The 19,816-nt window shown below is 25.2% G+C and overlaps 1 protein-coding gene and 1 long non-coding RNA gene across 5 annotated transcripts; both read right to left on the bottom strand.

Moving 5' to 3' along the window:
• Positions 1-9,048: 9,048 nt before the first annotated feature.
• LOC135932025 (uncharacterized) lies at positions 9,049-10,607 on the bottom strand. 4 transcript variants are annotated; one of them, XR_010573252.1, is made up of 11 exons: positions 10,558-10,607; positions 10,216-10,497; positions 10,084-10,173; positions 9,984-10,037; positions 9,900-9,938; positions 9,790-9,840; positions 9,684-9,734; positions 9,564-9,641; positions 9,440-9,515; positions 9,320-9,390; positions 9,235-9,275 (listed from the first exon to the last, which is right to left on the bottom strand). XR_010573252.1 is itself a non-coding variant. In XM_065469365.1 (10 exons), the coding sequence occupies exons 2-10, from the start codon at positions 10,253-10,255 to the stop codon at positions 9,134-9,136; spliced, it is 741 nt and encodes a 246-aa protein (XP_065325437.1). In that variant the 5' UTR covers positions 10,256-10,497; positions 10,558-10,607; the 3' UTR covers positions 9,049-9,133. The 4 variants fall into 4 exon arrangements, 3 of the variants coding, with proteins under 3 accessions (XP_065325437.1, XP_065325438.1, XP_065325439.1); XM_065469365.1 differs by having other exon boundaries at positions 9,049-9,275; positions 9,320-9,515; XM_065469366.1 differs by having other exon boundaries at positions 9,049-9,275; positions 9,320-9,515; positions 10,093-10,173.
• A 5,714-nt stretch (positions 10,608-16,321) lies between these two features.
• On the bottom strand, positions 16,322-17,233 carry LOC135932006 (uncharacterized). The gene is made up of 3 exons (XR_010573248.1): positions 16,888-17,233; positions 16,720-16,835; positions 16,322-16,676 (listed from the first exon to the last, which is right to left on the bottom strand). It is a non-coding gene; the product is annotated as an uncharacterized LOC135932006 (long non-coding RNA).
• Positions 17,234-19,816: the final 2,583 nt, after the last annotated feature.

The raw sequence follows: 19,816 nt of genomic DNA, 5'->3' as shown, positions 1-19,816 counted from the left end.
GATATCGGCACCAATGCGATACCTATATTAATAATGAGGTTGCCCTAATTTAAATCATTTGATTTTTCCCTTTTTTTATTCAGGTTGATTTAAATCGCATTAAACAATTTGATATCTTGCCAGTAGTGTTGTTAGACGGCTCGATTTGAGCTGATTTTTAAAAACGGCTAACTCAATATTTTAGCCAGAAAAATATTTTCTAAACTTCGAGATTTTGTTAATAGATGTTCAAACCTTTGTACCACCTATTGGCAATATCTTAAGGCTTGCATAATTATTTTCCTAATAATATATTGAGTTACTGTTTTAAAAATAGGCTCAAAATGAGCCATTTAACAACACTACTTGCCAGCCAGCGTCTACATGAGAGGGGGGTGGGGTAGGAACAGTTTGCATCCTATTTTTTGAGGGGGGTAGGCGGCTTTAATGGGGGTCAGCGTCTACATAAGCGGGAGGGAGGGGGGAGGAACAGTTTGCATCTTAATATCTAAAAGGGGGGTAGGGGGTAAGTATAAGTTGGGTAGGATAAAATTATCTGGAATATTATCTATTACATTTTTAATTTATATATGGATAAAATTTGGTATAATAATTTATAATACAATTATAGACATATTATAATATTAATAGATTGCTAAATATCAACCAATACAATCTTAATATATTGTACTCCATTATTTTTATTTCCCGTCAAATTTTTTACAGTATATTACAACATTTTTTATAACATTATATTTTAATTAAATCAATTTTTATATTCGATATACATTGTTAGATGCCAAGCAATAAAATATCATATAAGGTAAAATGTTTGCATACAGGCTGTACTTTCAAGAAAATTAGAAAAGACAAAATTAATTTACATTACAAAAAAAGACAAATAAACATGTGGCAATCGTTTAATAAAACTAGTATATTTAAACATTTATATTTAATTATAAAACAACATCGCCGCCGAAGACGGTGAAAATTTTTTTAGGGGGGTAGATATATATTTTTCAGTGGGGTTTGCATCCAGTGAATATCCTGTCATGTAGACGCTGATGGGGGTAGGATAAATTTTTTGGGGGGTTATCTATTGAATTTTGAGATGAAATAGGACAAAATTTATATTAATACTTTTATTATAGAACTATTAAAATACAATTCATCGACCAAATCTATATATTGCACATAATCATACACATTGTTTTCCAAATAAAACTTTCTGCTATCCTTTTAAATTACATTAAAAAGGTTTAGATATTTCAGCAAGCTCATAAAGTTATAATAATGAATTCATTGTAAATAATGGAGGATTTAATTGAATTTATTATCCAAAAAATAAATCCTTTATATTCACAAAATATCAATAGTTGGTAGTAGAGATAGATTAATTTAAGTTATTCTTTATAAATTCTCTGAAAAGAGTATCATTATAATTAAAAAAGTGAAAATAATAATGGGGAAATATCGCCGCCGAAGGTGTCGAAAATTTTTTAGGGCGGTAGGCATTTTTGAAGGGAGACGTTGTTGCCAGCTATTATTTTCATATATTGTTATATGAAATTAAATTTTCAAGAATTATATAATTGCCATTGTTGTTAAGTAGCGCGTTACCTTTTTCAGTAGCGGTAGCTCGCTACTAATTTATAAAATAATAGATACACATAAAAATTATTAAAATATATTTATAATTTTTAATTATAAAATCATAATCTTCTTATTTTAATTAATCTTGAAATTTAAATTTATATTTTAAAATATGTCTAGTTTTCAAAATAATTAAAATTTTAATTATAGATAATTTTGTATAGATAATTTTGTATAGATAATACGACATGAATACTCATAAATGGGAAAGGGTTTAAACATCTATCTGCCAAAATCTTGAGGCTAACGTGATATTTTACTTAAATGTTAATTGTGCCGGTTTTAAAAATTGATCCAAATCGGGTTTATTAAAATACTAATCAACGGGATGTGTTATGTTTTTAATAGTGCATGGATTTATTTATGGAAAGATTTATATTGGATAGATGGGAAAATGAACCTGTAGTCCTATATTTTTAAAAGAGATGATTTATTATCATATCAATTATAAAATCTTAGTTTACTATCTATGATTTTTTTAATTGTAATTAAAAGATGAATTATAAAAACAATGTTGACGTTTTGTAATATATATTTACAAAGAATTAAAACAAAGTACTTGATGTTTTATGGAAAATAATTAATTTCTAACTAAATATTTAATACTCTTAGCTTGATTCACGATTATAAATATTTAATTGATGATTTGGTTCATTTTAATATTTATTCTTGGACATGGCTCACTTTAATATTTTTTTGTGACTTGGTTCACTATTATATAAATGAACTTATTTAAAAATACCCAAATTATATTATAGTATATTTCTTTATTATTTGTTAAAATTTTAATCATTTATTTCTTTCAGGAAACACGTAATTCTGTGTTTAAAATTACCTTTAAGTAGCAGCGTTCAGTGGTTACCGTTATTTTACAAAAAAAGTAGCTTTCCATAACGCTACTTTAGAATTTTTTTTGAAATATTTTTAATTTATCTTATCTAGCACGTTGGTCATAGACCTGCCCAAAATGAGCGAACGTGAATTTTATGAAGACCCACCCTTCATAAAATTATTCCGATTTTTTTTCTCAAGGATACCAACAAACCTTATACCCAGTTGTAGTTTAACTAAATGAGTGGAACTTACCCTTTCCGATATTGTAATAGTGAGATTTATTAATTATTATTATAAAGAAATATAAATCTTATCTCTTTTTGAGTCTTGAATAACCATATTCATGATAAAGAGTGAGTTAAGAATATTTGAATCCATAGACATCAAAATTCCATTTTATTTGATAAGTCATATTCTTCCAAAAAATGAACCGGTGTAATATTGTAGAAACAATACCATCTAAAATCAATAAGGTATTGATTCTACAATATTGTAAAAACAATACGGTATTGATAATTTATGACCGAACCTCAGCTTTTACGAATCAAATTGAAATTTTTTAAGAATACCGTATCAAATTGTTACTACCGTTTACAATTGAAATTTTTTAAGAATATTGTATACAAATTGTTACTACCGTTTACAAATTTTTGAATATCCATATATAGAAACAGGAGAACAAATTAGTACACAGGAGAACAAATTAGTATATTTAAATTATAATTATAAATTTATATCAATTAATATAGATACAGGAGAACAAATTAGTACATTTAAATTATAATTTTATATTTATATCCATTAAAATACTAAAATAGAGTTTACAAATTACTACTTATATAGAAACACAGGAGAACATATTAGTACATTTAAATTATAATTATAAATTTATATCAATTAATATAGATACAGAAGAACAAATTAGTACATTTAAATTATAATTTTATATTTATATCCATTAAAATACTAAAATAGAGTTTACAAATTACTACTTATATAGAAACACAGGAGAACATATTAGTACATTTAAATTATAATTATAAATTTATATCAATTAATATAGATACAGGAGAACAAATTAGTACATTTATTATAATTTTATATTTATATCCATTAAAATACTAAAATAGAGTTTACAAATTACTACTTATATAGAAACACAGGAGAACATATTAGTACATTTAAATTATAATTATAAATTTATATCAATTAATATAGATACAGAACAAATTAGTACATTTAAATTATAATTTTATATTTATATCCATTAAAATACTAAAATAGAGTTTACAAATTACTACTTATATAGAAACACAGGAGAACATATTAGTACATTTAAATTATAATTATAAATTTATATCAATTAATATAGATACAGGAGAACAAATTAGTACATTTATTATAATTTTATATTTATATCCATTAAAATACTAAAATAGAGTTTACAAATTATTACTTATATAGAAACACAGGAGAACATATTAGTACATTTAAATTATAATTATAAATTTATATCAATTAATATAGATACAGGAGAACAAATTAGTACATTTATTATAATTTTATATTTATATCCATTAAAATACTAAAATAGAGTTTACAAATTATTACTTATATAGAAACACAGGAGAACAAATTAGTATATTTAAATTATAATTATAAATTTATATCAATTAATATAGATACAGGAGAACAAATTAGTACATTTAAATTATTATTTTATATTTATAAAAAGAATACAGTATCAATAAAAGAACCTTTAAATCAACAATTATAGAGAACTTCACAAAATTTTTCATGAATCAAATAGGTACATTTAAATTATAATTATACATTTATATCAAGCATTAACAGAAAAATATAATACAATAAAGGAATATTTAGTTACAGGAAAGTATCCTATATTTCTTAAAAACCATCCAGGGAAAAAAAGTAATTATAAATGCATGGCAAGCAAATTTATTGTTAAAGATGATGTTCTTTACAGAAAAATAAAGAATAAAGAAAGTAAATATGATCACAAAATAATCATTTTCTATTTATTTTTTAGCTTTAGTAATAATGGAAGAAGAAGAGAAACAAAGAGTAATATCTATTATTCACCAAGGATCAGATATATCCTTAGAGTCTAAAGCTATTGGTGCCCACCTAGGTATTAATAAAACTCAACTTAAACTCTCTGAAAGGTACTTATTATGATGTTAGAATTCTTAATTTTGTGTTTATAGATATTGGTGGCCAAAATTATTTCAAGACACTATTGATTTTATAAAATCATGTGATAGATGTCAGAAGGCTAATGTAAGATTTACCAAAATTTCTTCCACTTTGCATCCAATAGATGTACCACCTTTTCCATGGGCTCAAATAGGAATTGATCTTTGCAGCCTGCCCACTTCAGAAGAAGGCTACACGTGTATTGCCGTTGCCTCTGATTATTTCACAAAATGGGTTGAGGCAGAACCCATGAAATCCAAAACAGCCAATGAGACATGTAAATTTATATACGGTCTGATTTGCCGCCATGGCTGTGCAAATGTAAATCAAATTATATAAATACATATCGATTAAAAAATATGAATTTATGATAATTCTATCTTATAAACTTTTCATTTTATACAATATAGATACAAATCAATGATCAAGGAAGAGAGTTTGTAAATGAGATGGCTACTAGACTGCATAAAATGACCGGGACAGAGCAACGCATTTGCAGTGCGTACCATCCTCAAGCTAATGGCTTAACTGAGAGAAATAATCGCACTATTCAAAACCTAATGTTAAAGGTTTTAGGAAATGATCAGACCCAGTGGCCTAAAGTTCTTCCAGGTGTACTGTTTGCAATGAGAACAAGTGTACACAAATCAACAGGATTTACCCCATTTTATATGTTATATGGTCGGAATGCAAAGCTTCCATCAGACTTAAATTCCACAACTAAGCCTGATATTGTTAAGGAAATAAATAATGATCCTGAAAACTCTTATGTAAATAATATTGATAATGACTTTGACGAGAGTGAATTGTTAAATAGAATAATGAGCATGTCAGTCGTATGGAAAAAGGCGAAAGAAAATATAATTGTTGCCCAAGATAGACAAAAAAGAGATTATCAAAAAAGGCAAAAGGATAAAATATCGTATGAAGTTGGACAACTGGTCCTAATCTGGAACTCCCGTCGTGCGGATCGAAAGGGTGGAAAAATGTCTGATCTTTGGCTTGGTCCATATGTAATTGATAAAATACATGATAAAGATATTTATAGTGTGAGTAATAAAGATAATACTCCATTAAAGCAAAAATATAACGGGTGTAACCTTAAGCTGTACATCCAACAATCTAATAACGGAGATGAGGCAAAAGAAGATTCTACCGATATTAAGATAATATTATATAAGGAGCCTGATACTTCTCCGTTACCTTACCTTGCCACCAATTATGCATGGAAGAAATATCATGCTAAGAGGTTGGGCATCCCATATTCTTTATTAACAGAAAGCAATGATAAAACTAAAAATTTAAGTTATCCTCCTAATTTTGAGATAGTTCTTGGTGACGGTAATTGTTTTTATCGGTGCTTAAGCAAAGAAATCTCAGGGAGTGAAGATCACCATGCAATTATAAGGGGGTCTATTACCTCTTATATGATGCATTTTGAAAATAAAGATATTTTTAGTGATTTTATTGGAAAAGATATAATCACACATATAGTTGATACAAAAAAATATCAACTTGGAACGTGGGCAGATGAACTAGATATTGTAGCATCTGCCACATTTTTTCAAACACCTATCATTATATATTGCAAAAATGGAAATGAGATGAAATACATTACATACTCCTCATTATTAAAAAATAACTGTATAAAAAATTTTAATTTAAATATATATTTAATAAATGCGACTTCTGATCATTTTAATCGTGTTATAATATAATATATACTCAATTTGTAATAATCATGTTTCAGTTATTGGGATATATTTTCTTTTTATAATATTTTTCTTGTATTTTTGAAATAAAATGATATATCCTTTTTATTTATATAGTATTAAGAAATCAGTCTTTTATTGCAATAAAAAATATATATACAACTAAAAATAGTTATTACAGTTTAAAAGAATAATATAAAACATAATTTGATTTTATAAAATATTTTGTGTTCCATAAATATAAATGTAATTTTAATCAGATAGAAATAAAATTATATATGCATCTAAAAAATGAAATGACGATTAAGAAGCCAACAGGAAATGATTAAAACATATTTCAGTAATAGATATTTATTGAGATGCTTTGACTTAATTTAGCTTTTGTCTATTAAAATTTTAAGGCTTGAGATAGGAATGAAGATTTTAAGATGAGCCAACAGGCAATGATCGCATAATAATAGTGATAGAGATAATGATTGAGATCCTTTGTTGTAATAGAAACCCTCATATCTGTGATTAGCTTAAGCTTGTTTATTAAAATTTTAAGGCTTGATCCCAATAATAAGATGGTAAATGAAGAAAATTTGTGTACATTGTTCTTAATTACAATTTTCTACAGGATGGAGTTGAACAAACAATATCATTTTAACCATAAGGAGAAAATTAATAAATATGAGTAAAAAAATAAAAATATACAGGATATAAAGAATAGTAAAATATAAATTCCTTAAAAAAATTATATAAAAGAATAGAAAATCATTTAAATATATTTTAACTATTAAATATATAAAATAGATTTTTTACAAATCTAAAATGGCCGTCAATATTTTTGACGCGATTAAAAAATAAATATTTTACAATATGACAATTGTCACTTTTGGTACATCTTCACTGAAATTAATTTAACATGTTTACAATATATATTTTAATCTATGTAATTCAAAAAATTTCAAAAAAGTTAAATCTATTTAAAATAAATATTTTACAAATCGAAAATGGCCGCCAATATTTTTGAAGCGATGAAAAGAATATATAATAATAAATATTTTACAATTTTAATGGCCTCCAACATATTTGAAGCGAAAATTAAATGTATAATAATAAATATTTTACAATTTTAATGGCCGCCAACATATTTGAAGCGATAATTAAATGTATAATAATAAATATTTTACAATTTTAATGGCCGCCAATATATTTGAAGCGATGAAAACGTATTTTAAAACCAATACGGTATTGATTCTACAATATTGTAAAAACAATACGGTATTGAATCTACAATGATAATATCAATACGGTATTGAAACTACAATGGGTATTGCTTTCACAATCCTACACCGGTGTAACGTGATATTTTAACTTAAATTTAAATTAACTCCCTTTAGTAATACTGACATTTATGATTGACGTTATAATAAAATAACATTATAAAATTTAGTGTGATATTTTATTATGATTGACGTTATAATAATATTTTATTAAAATATCATTATATAATTTAGTAATACTGACATTTATGACTGACATGTAATGTTAAAAGTTTCTATTATTTAGTAATACTGACATTTATGACTGACATGATATGTTTAAAGTTTCTATTATTTAGTAATACTGACATTTATGATTGACATGATATGTTAAAAGTTTCTATTATTTAGTAATACTGACATTTATGACTGACACATAATGTTAAAAGTTTCTATTATTTAGTAATACTGACATTTATGACTGACACATAATGTTAAAAATTTCTATTATTTAATAATATTGACATTAATGACTGACATGTAATGTTAAAAAGTTTCTATTATTTAGTAATACTGACATATATGACTTACATGCAATGTTAAAAGTTTATATATTGCAATAATAACACTTATGACTGACAGGTGATGCTTAAAGTTTATATGTTTAGCATATTGACTCTTATGAGTGATAAATAATTAAAATTTTCTAATATTTAAATTTATGAGATAGATAATATTTTAATTTCTGATATACCTATAAATAATTTAACGTCGAAAACGTCATAGCTTAATTTTAAAAAAGTTTGATTGAAATCTATATACACATGGTAGGTTAAGTTATTCATATTTAAACATAAATTACATATCATTCATCAAATGATTCAATATCGTACTTTTTATAAAAATATCTATTAATAAAAAATATAAAAAGCTATATAATATAAATTAGCAATTGAATAGGACTTAACTCATCAAAAAGATGGCTAACTATTGTTTTTTTATAAAAAAAACATAAAAAATATAAAATGCAATAAATATATTGTATAAATTCGCAATTGAATAACACTTAAGAAAAAGATGAAGTATTAAAAAATATATAAAATGCAATATATATAATTTAAATTAGCAATTGAATAGAATCCAACTAATAAAAAGGATGTCAAACTATTGTACTTTTTATAAAAATACTATTAATAAAAATATAGAGTACAATATAACAAAAAGATACTTACCGATTATCATCTTTCAACTAAATTGCAATAAATATAATGGAATAAAAATATTAAAATCGATAATCACATTGATACAATTCTAAAAAAATGATTGTTATTTACATTGCATAAATAAATATTTTAATATTAATAAAAAATCTCACGGGCGAATAATAAGCCCACTTATATTGGGTATAGATTAATATATTTGTCTGAAACAATGTGGCAATAGATAATATTTCTATATCTGTTGCTTAGACACCCTTTCCCATAACATTTGTTAACTAGGTATTCCTCTACAGGATATCCTATAAATTTTCCCATTTCCAATTTGAAATCTTCGTCTCCTCATAAAAAGAACGCATTCCTCCCCCAGGTAATTATAATTTTCCTGGCTATTTGATATCTCTTGACTTATACACCTATAAACATGGTAAACAACTAAATATTATATAAAGATACTAACCTAAAAAAACAGTTCCCATCACCCACAATATGATCGGTTGTGAAAATCTCTTTTAATATACCACATTTTATCTTGGGATAACATCCAATTACTTTGAAATTGAAGTTTAGAGTGATATACCTTCCAGTTCCTTGTTGTGGCAGAAAAAGTTCACCAATTTTCTTTGGTATTATTGCTTCCACAATAATTTGGTCATCTAAATTTGATAATTAAATAATAACATATTTTTAAAAAATATTACTACCCTGATCTTGTACACCTATATATCCTTCCTCTCTCACTATACTTTTAATAGCTATTATTGGATATTCACCAAAAGTATCTGTATCCAAAAAAATATATTAAATAATTTTATATATTATACCCTTTCTCTTGACACGTTTTATTTTAGTATCCTCCTTTCTAAATTCCAATCCTAGAATTTTAGATTTATCAAAAATAAAATATTTCCAATTTTTAAAAAATAAAACTTTCTCCTGAAACTTTTATTCCACAGGACATTTCTTCAAATAGTGCTTCTTCTAATGAAAATATAATAATTAAAAATATATTTTCCTTTTTCCCAAATGCATTTGTTTACCTTCTCCTTCTCCAACTATAGTTTTAAGAAGCCTACAAACTTAATTATTTGTTCAATATTATTTTATGAAAAAACTGATATTACCTTGATCTTGAACACCCTCTATAGTTTCACAATGTGCAATTTTTTTGACTGTATCTTTACCATTAAAAAAAGTTATATTCATATATTTAAAAAATAATACCTTTGTTACCCTCTATATAGTGCTTTAAATTACTTATATTAGCCTTAGTATGTAAATTTTTTACTATTGAAGAAGATAATTCTACATTGCCTAAATATGTATAAATATTTTGTTAAAAAATAATAAATTTACTATTAACAATTGTATAAGGACCTACCCAAGGCTGCAACATTTTCCCTCCTTTCCTGTCAGCCTGACGATTATTCCATACAAGCACTTTATCATTTATGTGATAGAGTGCATTCTTAGCAGCATTACGAGTTTTAAAATCTCGTTGCTGCTTAAGCTGAGCCTTTATAATATTTTTGTTGCAGTCTTAAATATGCCTTTCATATTGTCTGCCCTTCTTTGGAAATTGCAGTCATAATCTGTATCAGAAAGATCGTCAAGATCTGTTTCTGGTTCTCTATCATCCTTAAATAATAAAAATTTATTATGTATAATTTTATACAAATAATGATATATATATCATACCTCACAGGGCAGTAAAGCTTTCCTGCCATACATCATCTCATATGGCGTAAATTTTGAGGATTCGTGCCTTGATGTATTGTAGGCAAATACAATACCAGGTAGAACTCCAGGCCAATCTTTCTGATTGACTTTTGTACACTTCAAAAGGGAATTTTGAAGAGTACGATTGGCTTGCTCTACCATGCCATTAGCCTGAGGATGGTAGGCACTTGTCACTCTCTGCTGGGTTCCGACGAGTTTGTGATATTTATTGCTCACTTGGTTTACAAACTCGCGTTCCTGATCATTAATTTGGACCTATAAATATGATAAATATCATTATATTATAAAAATTTCATCAACCTTGAGTCTGCCATGCCTGCATAACAGTGAGTATAAAAAGAAGGTCACTGAATGGGCTGTCTTATCCTTTATAGGCTGTGCTTCGATATATTTTGAAAAATAATCAACAGCAGCAGCAATATATTTGAACCCATCAATGCTCTCTGGCAATGAACATAGGTCTAAACCTATTTTTGTCCATACCTTAGATGGAATAGGAATAGACTGCATTTCCAAACTTGTTTTGTCAAATCGGGAATTGTATCTTTGACATAGGTCGCATGATTTTACAAAGTCAATGACATCTTGCCGCATTCCTTGCCACCAATATCTAAAAGACTTTTTAAAGTTTTAAGCATGTTAAAAGAAATTTGTTAAAGGTTAAATTTAAAAAATTTTTCCTATAAATTGAAAGAGCTGAGTATATTGGTACTGCTTTATGTGTAAGTTTTTAAAGTTATAAATTCTTTCTAAAAATGGTGCAAGCCTTTTTGGTCATATCAGGTTAAAACTGAGCAATATTTACTACATGATTATGTTAACATTTTAAAAGTGTTGCAAGCTATCAGGCTAAATTTAAGCAATATTTTAAAACAATATTCTATTAATTGAAAGAGAATTTTATATTGAGTACTGTATCCAGTGGCGTAGCTACGGAGGTGGTTTTCAGGTTTGGACCCCTCCCAGAGCAAAAATATTTTTTTAGATTATACGTTCAAATACTTAAAAGTGACTTTATATCAAATAAATACCAAATATTTATATTTTTCTGGTTTTGATGTTTGTGGAAGGATATTATATTACTATTGAAATTATTCTGGATATTATTATTATAAAGTCATTGAGAATAATCCACTAAATTATAATAACATATTATTGATGCATTTAAAAAATATATTTATTATATATTACCGAAGATATGGTTATGATTTGTAAGATAAACCCGACCGAAGGCCGGGCAAAAGGGCCAAAGGTCCGTATAAGGAGGTTTGGGAAGCGAATCCCCCAGGCTTTTATATGTATGGACCCCCTCTAAGGAAAATTCCTAGCTACGCCACTGACTGTATCCTAGCTTATAAATTGTGGAATTTATCAGTAATAGTCATAAAAATTTAGAAATAATACTTAAACCAGTTTATAAAATTATGTGTTAAAGGTTAAATTTAAAAAATTTTAACTATAAAATGAAAGAGCTGTGAGTATATTGGTACTGCTTGTGTATAAGTTTTTAAAGTTATAAATTCTTTCTAAAAGTGGTGCAAGCTTTTTGGGTCATATCAGGTTAAAACTGAGCAATATTTACTACCTGATTATGTTAACATTTTAAAAGTGTTGCAAACTTTTTGGGTGATATCAGGCTAAATTTAAGCAATATTTTAAAACAATATTCTATTAATTGAAAGAGAATTTTATATTGAGTACTGTATCCTAGCTTAAATTGTGGAATTTATCAGTAATATTCATAAAAATTTAGAAATAATACTTAAACCAGTTTATAAAATTATGTTATAAATAGTGTAAATATACCTTTCAACTAGTTTATCATATGTCTTGTTGATTCCAAAGTGACCTGATAATGACATTTCTGTGAGATTTGTCTCACATCCTCCATGGAATGAGATTAAAATTTTATGTTTTTGGCTAAAGAGTGAGATAACTTCAGCATTATGTAGGTGATAATATAATTTGTCATTCTCTAAGAAAAACTTGGCACATTTGACTCTAAGGTTTCTTTTTAAGCCATGATCGCCGACATAGGAGTTTGGGTAGGTTTTGCAGTTTAGGTAATTATAAATATCTGTGTAACTAAACTGAGAATTAACAGGTAAACTGAGAATTGACAGGTAAACTGAGAATTGACAGGTAAACTGAGAATTGACAGGTAAACTGAGAATTGACAGGTAAACTGAGAATTGACAGGTAAACTGAGAATTGACAGGTAAAATTTATTTTTATTTTATTGTCTATCAATTATTTTTAAATATATAAATAAAATGTTTTTAAAGTAAAAATCAAATCTATCCAAAATTAAAATTATTTAAATATATAAATTAGAATATAGAAGATATTGTAGTCCATAAATGTAATATGTATAGAACAGATCTATTATATAGAAAATATAACACCCATAATATATTTTCTATATCATAAATAAAATTCCGCTAGATGGCGTAAATTATTAAAATTTTAGTTTTTAATTAAAAATAATATGAATTATAGGAGCATAATTCTTCGCTCTGGATTAATTGATTTGGTACCAACTTATATAAACATAAAATGAAAAATTTTGATCCCATCATTATTTTTGGAGTTATGATGTGGATTCTCAGTTTAGTCAATTTTTTAATTTTTTTTTAAATTTTTGGGATTTTAAAAATATTTTATTTTTTGACTCATTTGATGTAAACTAACTTATTTAAACATAAAATGAAAATTTTTTTAAGTTTCCATCATTAATTTTGGAGTTATGATGTGGACTCTCAGTTTAGTCAATTTTTTAATTTTTTTTTAAATTTTTGGGATTTTAAAAATATTAAAAATATTTTATTTTTTTTAAAAAAAAATAAAAAATTGACTAAACTGAGAATCCACATCATAACTCCAAAAATAATGATGGAAACTTAAAAAATTTTTCATTTTATGTTTAAATATGTTAAGTTTACACCAAATGAGTCAAAAAAAATAAAATATTTTTTAAAATCCAAAACTCTTAAAAAAAAACTGACTAAACTGAGACATTATAACTCCATAAATAATGATGGGATCTTAAAAATTTTTCATTTTATGTTTATATAAGTTGGTACCAAATCAATTAATTCAGAGCGAAGAATTATGCTCCTATAATTCATATTATTTTTAATAAAAAACTAACATTTTAATAATATACGCCATCTAGCGGAATTTTATTTATGATATATAAAATATTATGGGTGTTTTATTTTCTATATAATAGATATGTTATACATATTATAAATTTATGGACTACAATATCTTTTCTATTCTAATTTATATATTTAGATAATTTTAATTTTGGATAAATTTGATTTTTATAATTAAAACCTTTTTTTTTAAGTTTTTAAAATATAATTGATAGGCCATAAATAAATTTTACCTGTTAATTCTCAGTTTAGTTACACCCATAAATATCATTGATAACATCGAGATTCACTATTTAATATTTTTATATTAAATAATAAAATTTTTTACTTTTTACATGAACAAGTTACTCTTTGAAAAGGATGTCTAATTTCAAAAATTAAAATTCGATTCAAAATTTAAATTCGAAAATCAAATATCAAAAATTAAATTTAGAAGAATTTCAGCAATATTAAAAAAAACTGCATGATCATATAACTCTCCCTATCAATTTACATTGTAATTAATATCTTTGTTACTAATCAACTTCCTTAACACTATTTATCAAAGGGGGAGTTAATCTATCATAGTTATTACTTAACTCAGAGGTATGTGATAAGGGGAGTTAATTACTCACGTTACACCGGAAAATCTTCGCCATTTGGGATGGATATGGAAATAGTATAAAAATATGACTATAATTTCAATATACTTTATTAATTTTTTTATTGCATTTCAATAATAATATTTCTATATTGTCCTGCCCAAGTCTAGAGCAAAATAGGGAAATATAAGCTTTGCAATACTATATAATCGTTCAACACTAGTATTTGATGGCAGTAGAGTATTACATTAAAAATAATCACCATTGAGCATTTTTAGATTTAAAAAATGCTTCTAAAAATATCATTTCTTGTAAGTGACGTTTTTTATCTGGTTAAGGTATCTTGTGTTGGTATAGTGTTAACAATAGTCAATCAAATTGTCCTTTAGAATTTAGTCAAATTAATATATGGCCAATTCAATTTGAAAAGGGTGAACAATTATATAATATCTAGATTAAATAATTATAATTTATAAATATTAACTTTAAATAGATGAGACTGATGATAAAATGAGATGTTATATTATTTACAGTAATTTATAATTTATCATACAATTCTTAGATAATATCTATGGCCAGTTGAAATATACCATGTTTGGACTAGGCCAGAAATTTAACTTTCACAAAACTCATCTACCTCAAAATCTATTATATATACAGTTGATTCAAATTTTATTATAAGGATTGGCTTACATAATGAAATTAAAAACTTAATGTATAACTTTTAAATGGTTTCTCAGCTGAAGCTACTAGTCTTGTTTGATGATAAAACCTTCTGGCACATCTTACAACGAAATTTTTACCCTGTGTTGATCTTTTTTATTATGATTAAAATATTTTGCAAATTTAGGAAAAGGATATTCCATATTATCATTTTCAAGGGAAGTTACTTGGTCGATATTACCTGTACCAAAATTATCTCATTATCAATTCCCATCGTCGATATTTAAAAAATTTTAATATTTTGAAAACTAGATTTTTAATACATGTTTTTTTTAAAATACAAATTTAAATCAATTTAAATAAGATAACGATTTTAGAATAAAATTAAATATGCTTTTATGTGAAATTTGAGCAAGATATCGCTTCTGAAAAAATAGCACAATGAAAATTATATTATTCTTGAGAATTTTATTTCATATACAAATATATGAAAATAATAGATGATAGGCAGGATATCAAATTGTTTGTGATGTAAATCAGCCTGGGTACAAAAAAAGGAAAAATCAAATTATTTAAAATAAGGCAACCTCAATATTAATATAGGCATCAAATTGGGGTCTATACCAGCCTTTTAAAGGAAAGATCGGATTGGGCAATCATTTCATAAACCAATTTTTTAAATATGTTTTATGAATTATGAGATTAAATTTTTTTTAAATATGTAAATATGATTTTGAATAAGGCTGATATGAAACTAATTATTTTGAGTTTTACTTATCAAAATATATTTTTGGAAGATTATAATTTTTTTAAAACTAATTGTTATCTTACTGATAACAATATATATCATAAGAGTTATTATAGTTAGTCTTAAAAAAGGCTTTAAAAATAATTTTTTATATTAAAAAAATTAATAAATGCCCTAAAATTTTAGCATCTTTGCATTATGGATTCCATGGGAATTTGAAATCCCTCAATTTTATATAATTTATTGAGGGTAATTTTTGGACAATCTTATTTGACCAGAAATGTCTTCCTGCACATGAAATACTTTTCAGATAGTTTTTGCCATAATATTTAGTATATTAACCATTTTAATATGAAAAATCCACATAAAAATAAGTTAAGTGTGATTCAAAGTTTAAGACATAATTGTATTAAATTAATTATGGGTAATCAACATATGCTCAAACTAATTCTACAAATTTAAAAATCATCATGGATTCTATATCCCAATATAATATAAATACTTATAATTATAAAATATTTATCCAGGTTATAAATATGTACATTACAAATATTTTTAAATAATAACATAGTTTTATTTTGCTCTAAATACATGAACTATAAATTCTATATAATAGCATAAGATATTGAGTCAAATATATATATATATCATACTTAAAAAAATTCAAATTTACATTGCATCATTAGTCAAAATTTTATTATTTAAAAATTAAAAAAGTATTGATTTATCAAATCCTATACAAAACATACAATTCAATTTTATTTATTAAAACAATAATCATCCAAACATATTATAAATTAATGTTCATTTTTTTAAAGGACATGTCATAAGTTGTTTCATGTTCTAAAACTTTTGTTTATTATTTATTCTTGTCCTCAACTTTGATTATATAATATGCTTATGATTTCCTATAGCTATTAGCAGTATCTAAAAATGTGTATAATAAAATGCATAGTAAATCAATTTAAACTTTGTTCAGGTTTCCCATTGAATATTCAAAATATAAATTGAAAGATTGTATATAGATATGCTGTAGTCTTTACAATTTGTATTTATAAGTAAAATATTTTTGGACTTTTAATTAAACTAGAAGATATGTTGGGTGGAAAATCAATTAGTTAAGATTAAATTGGTATACCTCAAATAAATTCCTTCTCAATTTATCCATATTATAAATATTATGAATAGAGGACACTTTTTCAAAACTTTAAATCAATAAACTGTGCTGAAAACATAAAATATAGCAATTTAAAATCCCCACCCCATCCCTTTAGCGTAGCTCTGTTGCCTCAACAGAAGGCACGCTTTTATCACGTATCACGTAAAATAATATGCATAATTTAAAATATAGGAGATATGATATGATAGGATTTGATATGATATATATATATATAAATATATTTACCGTCCATTTTGAAACATTAAATTCACTATCTAAATCAATGACAATTGATCTAAATAGTATGTAAAATTTATAAAAATAAATATTGACAAAAATTATGAAAATAAATATTGACAAAAATAATGTAAATAATATAAATTTGTGATAAGTTATATTCATTCAAATGTGTCTGGGAGTATAATTAATATTTATTTTATTCATACGATTAACTTCAACTATAATTTAAGCAAAGACATCTAAAATAAGCCCTTGCCCTGCAACTATGCCCAACTCTTTTTATCTCAAACTATAGAATTTATAGATAGTTTATCGGATTGTATGGTGTATAATCACATGAGACTGGACCACAAAAAGACTCTTCATTTAATTTTTCACCCAATTTAACATATCCTGTTAGAAAGAGATGAGGAATGTCCTGTTCCTTATTTATTATTAAATTTTGGACTTAAATCCGCCCTAATCCAGCGGTGCTAAAGTTGCTGTAACGGTTATTTATGCACTAACCGTCTGTAGTCGCCTTATAATAAAGTACCGATGGTACTTTATGCATTTTAGCTTCCGACATTTTATTCCTCCATTTTCACAATAGGAAATATATTGATAAAAAGTATACATAAAATATTAGAAAGTTTATCGTACATAATTATTATACTCATCATACATTATAAAATATATAATAAAATATCCATATATATAATCATTAGTAACTGTACAATAAATTACTCCTTTACTACATTTCCCCTTCATTAATTGAAAGGAAACACAACTTAAAATTTCTCCTAAGACATCCTAGTCTTTGGTCTCCATTTACTGCTGCCTTGGTAAGATTAATCTCGCCTAGAGTATCAATATCGTTTTTTTTGTTGATTGATCTCACCTAGAGTATCAATATCGTTTCCCTTGTAGATTGATCACACCTAGAGTATCAATATCGTTTTCCTTGTTGATTGATCTCACCTTGAGTATCAATATCGTTTCTCTTGTAGATTGATCTCCCACCGGAGAATCAATATCGATGGATCTACCACCGGAGTATCGCTATAGAGTTTGTTGTGCTTTGATCTCCCACCGGCAGCGTCTACATGGCAGAAAATTTGATGGAGGCAACCCCCATCCCAAATCTACCCCTACCCCCTAAAAAATTTCGCGGCCTTCGGCCGCGATATTTGCCTTAATCAAGAAAATCTTATATTAAGTCACTATTTATACCCTTACAAACATTCAGACCTGCTTTGGAAAAAAAAATTTACAAACTGATAACTATTGTTACTATCCGTTTTCAATTAACTTATATTTAAGTAGGTAGTGCAATCTTTTCATAATTTGATTGATAATCAATTTATTTTCATAAAAATTAATATAATAGTATTAAATGAGATAACATATTTACATTACTATAAAAAAATATCAAAAATTTAGTAAAAAAATATAAGATGAGTAATTTTAAAGAGGTATAGCTTGATTCTATAATTACTAATACCTTTATATTAAGTAAAAAAAACAAAATGAGTAATTTTAAAGAGGTATAGCTGGCTTGATTCTATAAATACTAATGCCTTTATATTAATTAAAAACATTCATATAGATATAACTATTATATAAAAAAAATTTTTATGTAAATATAACTTTTATATAAAATATTAGAATAAAGAATATAGTATATTTTGCACAAGAATTATAAAAACATTTATGTAAATATAACTATTATATAAAATATAAAATGAATAGAGTATATTTTGCACTGGAAATATAAATTTTTTTATGTAAATATAACTTTTATATAAAATATGAGAAAAAAATGAATATAGTTGCACTGGAATTATAAAAACATCTATGTAAATATAAGTTTTATATAAAATATTAAAATAAAATGAATATAATATATTTTGCACTGGAATTATAAAAACATTTATGTAAATATAACTATTATAAAATATTTAAATAAAATGAATATAGTATTATATTATGCACCGGACTAGAATGATATAAAAAACTATTAAATTAAATTTACATTATTAAAAAGGCGTATATAATTAGCTGTGAAAAAGATATAACTTATTTTATTAATTAATAATTTAGTTAATCTTTTAGACGTAGATGCAAATCGCGTTATAATGTCGTCTATTTTAAATCTTTCAAAAACATCAATTTCGCTGGATATTAGAAGTAAATTTTCTAAAAAGGGGTCAGAAATTTTATTCCGCATTCTAGTTTTATTTATTTTGACTTTGCTCATCACTCTTTCGGCTGAACAAGAAGTAGTTGGTAGAGTCAATAAATATTTATATAATAAATATAAATTAGAATAAGAATTTAATTTATTTAAAAGACGATATGGTAGTATAAATGAATATTTTATCCATTTTTTTGTATTAATTATGTTATCGTTATTGATATCTTCCTCGGTTTCATCGTTTACAATACCTTTAATTATATATAATTTTAAATAAAATATCAATAAATTACTTTCATCAATATATAACCCATCATTCTTTTTTATTTTCAAAAGATCCTTGCAATAAATGATTGCTTGTGAATCCAAATATAAAGATCGAAAATCATTATATTCACGAGCAATATCTTGAGCATTTAATTGGTAAGTTATGACAAATTTGAGATATTTGCCACCCTTCTATTCTATCATTGGCTATAATTCCAGCTGGTG

Source organism: Gordionus sp. m RMFG-2023, chromosome 1 (assembly GCF_954871325.1).
Source record: "Gordionus sp. m RMFG-2023 chromosome 1, tfGorSpeb1-WG-v2, whole genome shotgun sequence".
In the NCBI taxonomy this organism is placed as follows: Eukaryota; Metazoa; Nematomorpha; class Gordioida; order Chordodea; family Parachordodidae; genus Gordionus; species Gordionus sp. m RMFG-2023.
Note: the sequence above shows the minus strand (reverse complement) of the source record. Positions and strands in the feature narration are given on the sequence as shown.

Excerpts from the sequence above, each read along its gene's own strand:
- LOC135932025 (XM_065469365.1), bottom strand. The coding sequence starts at position 10,255 with ATGTTGCAGCCTTGGGTAGGTCCTTATACAATTGTTAATA. Across the intron at positions 9,642-9,683 it reads AAAACGTGTCAAGAGAAAGG|ATACTTTTGGTGAATATCCA; the intron begins GTATAATATATA and ends TTTTGGATACAG. Across the intron at positions 9,516-9,563 it reads TATAGGTGTACAAGATCAGG|ATGACCAAATTATTGTGGAA; the intron begins GTAGTAATATTT and ends TATCAAATTTAG.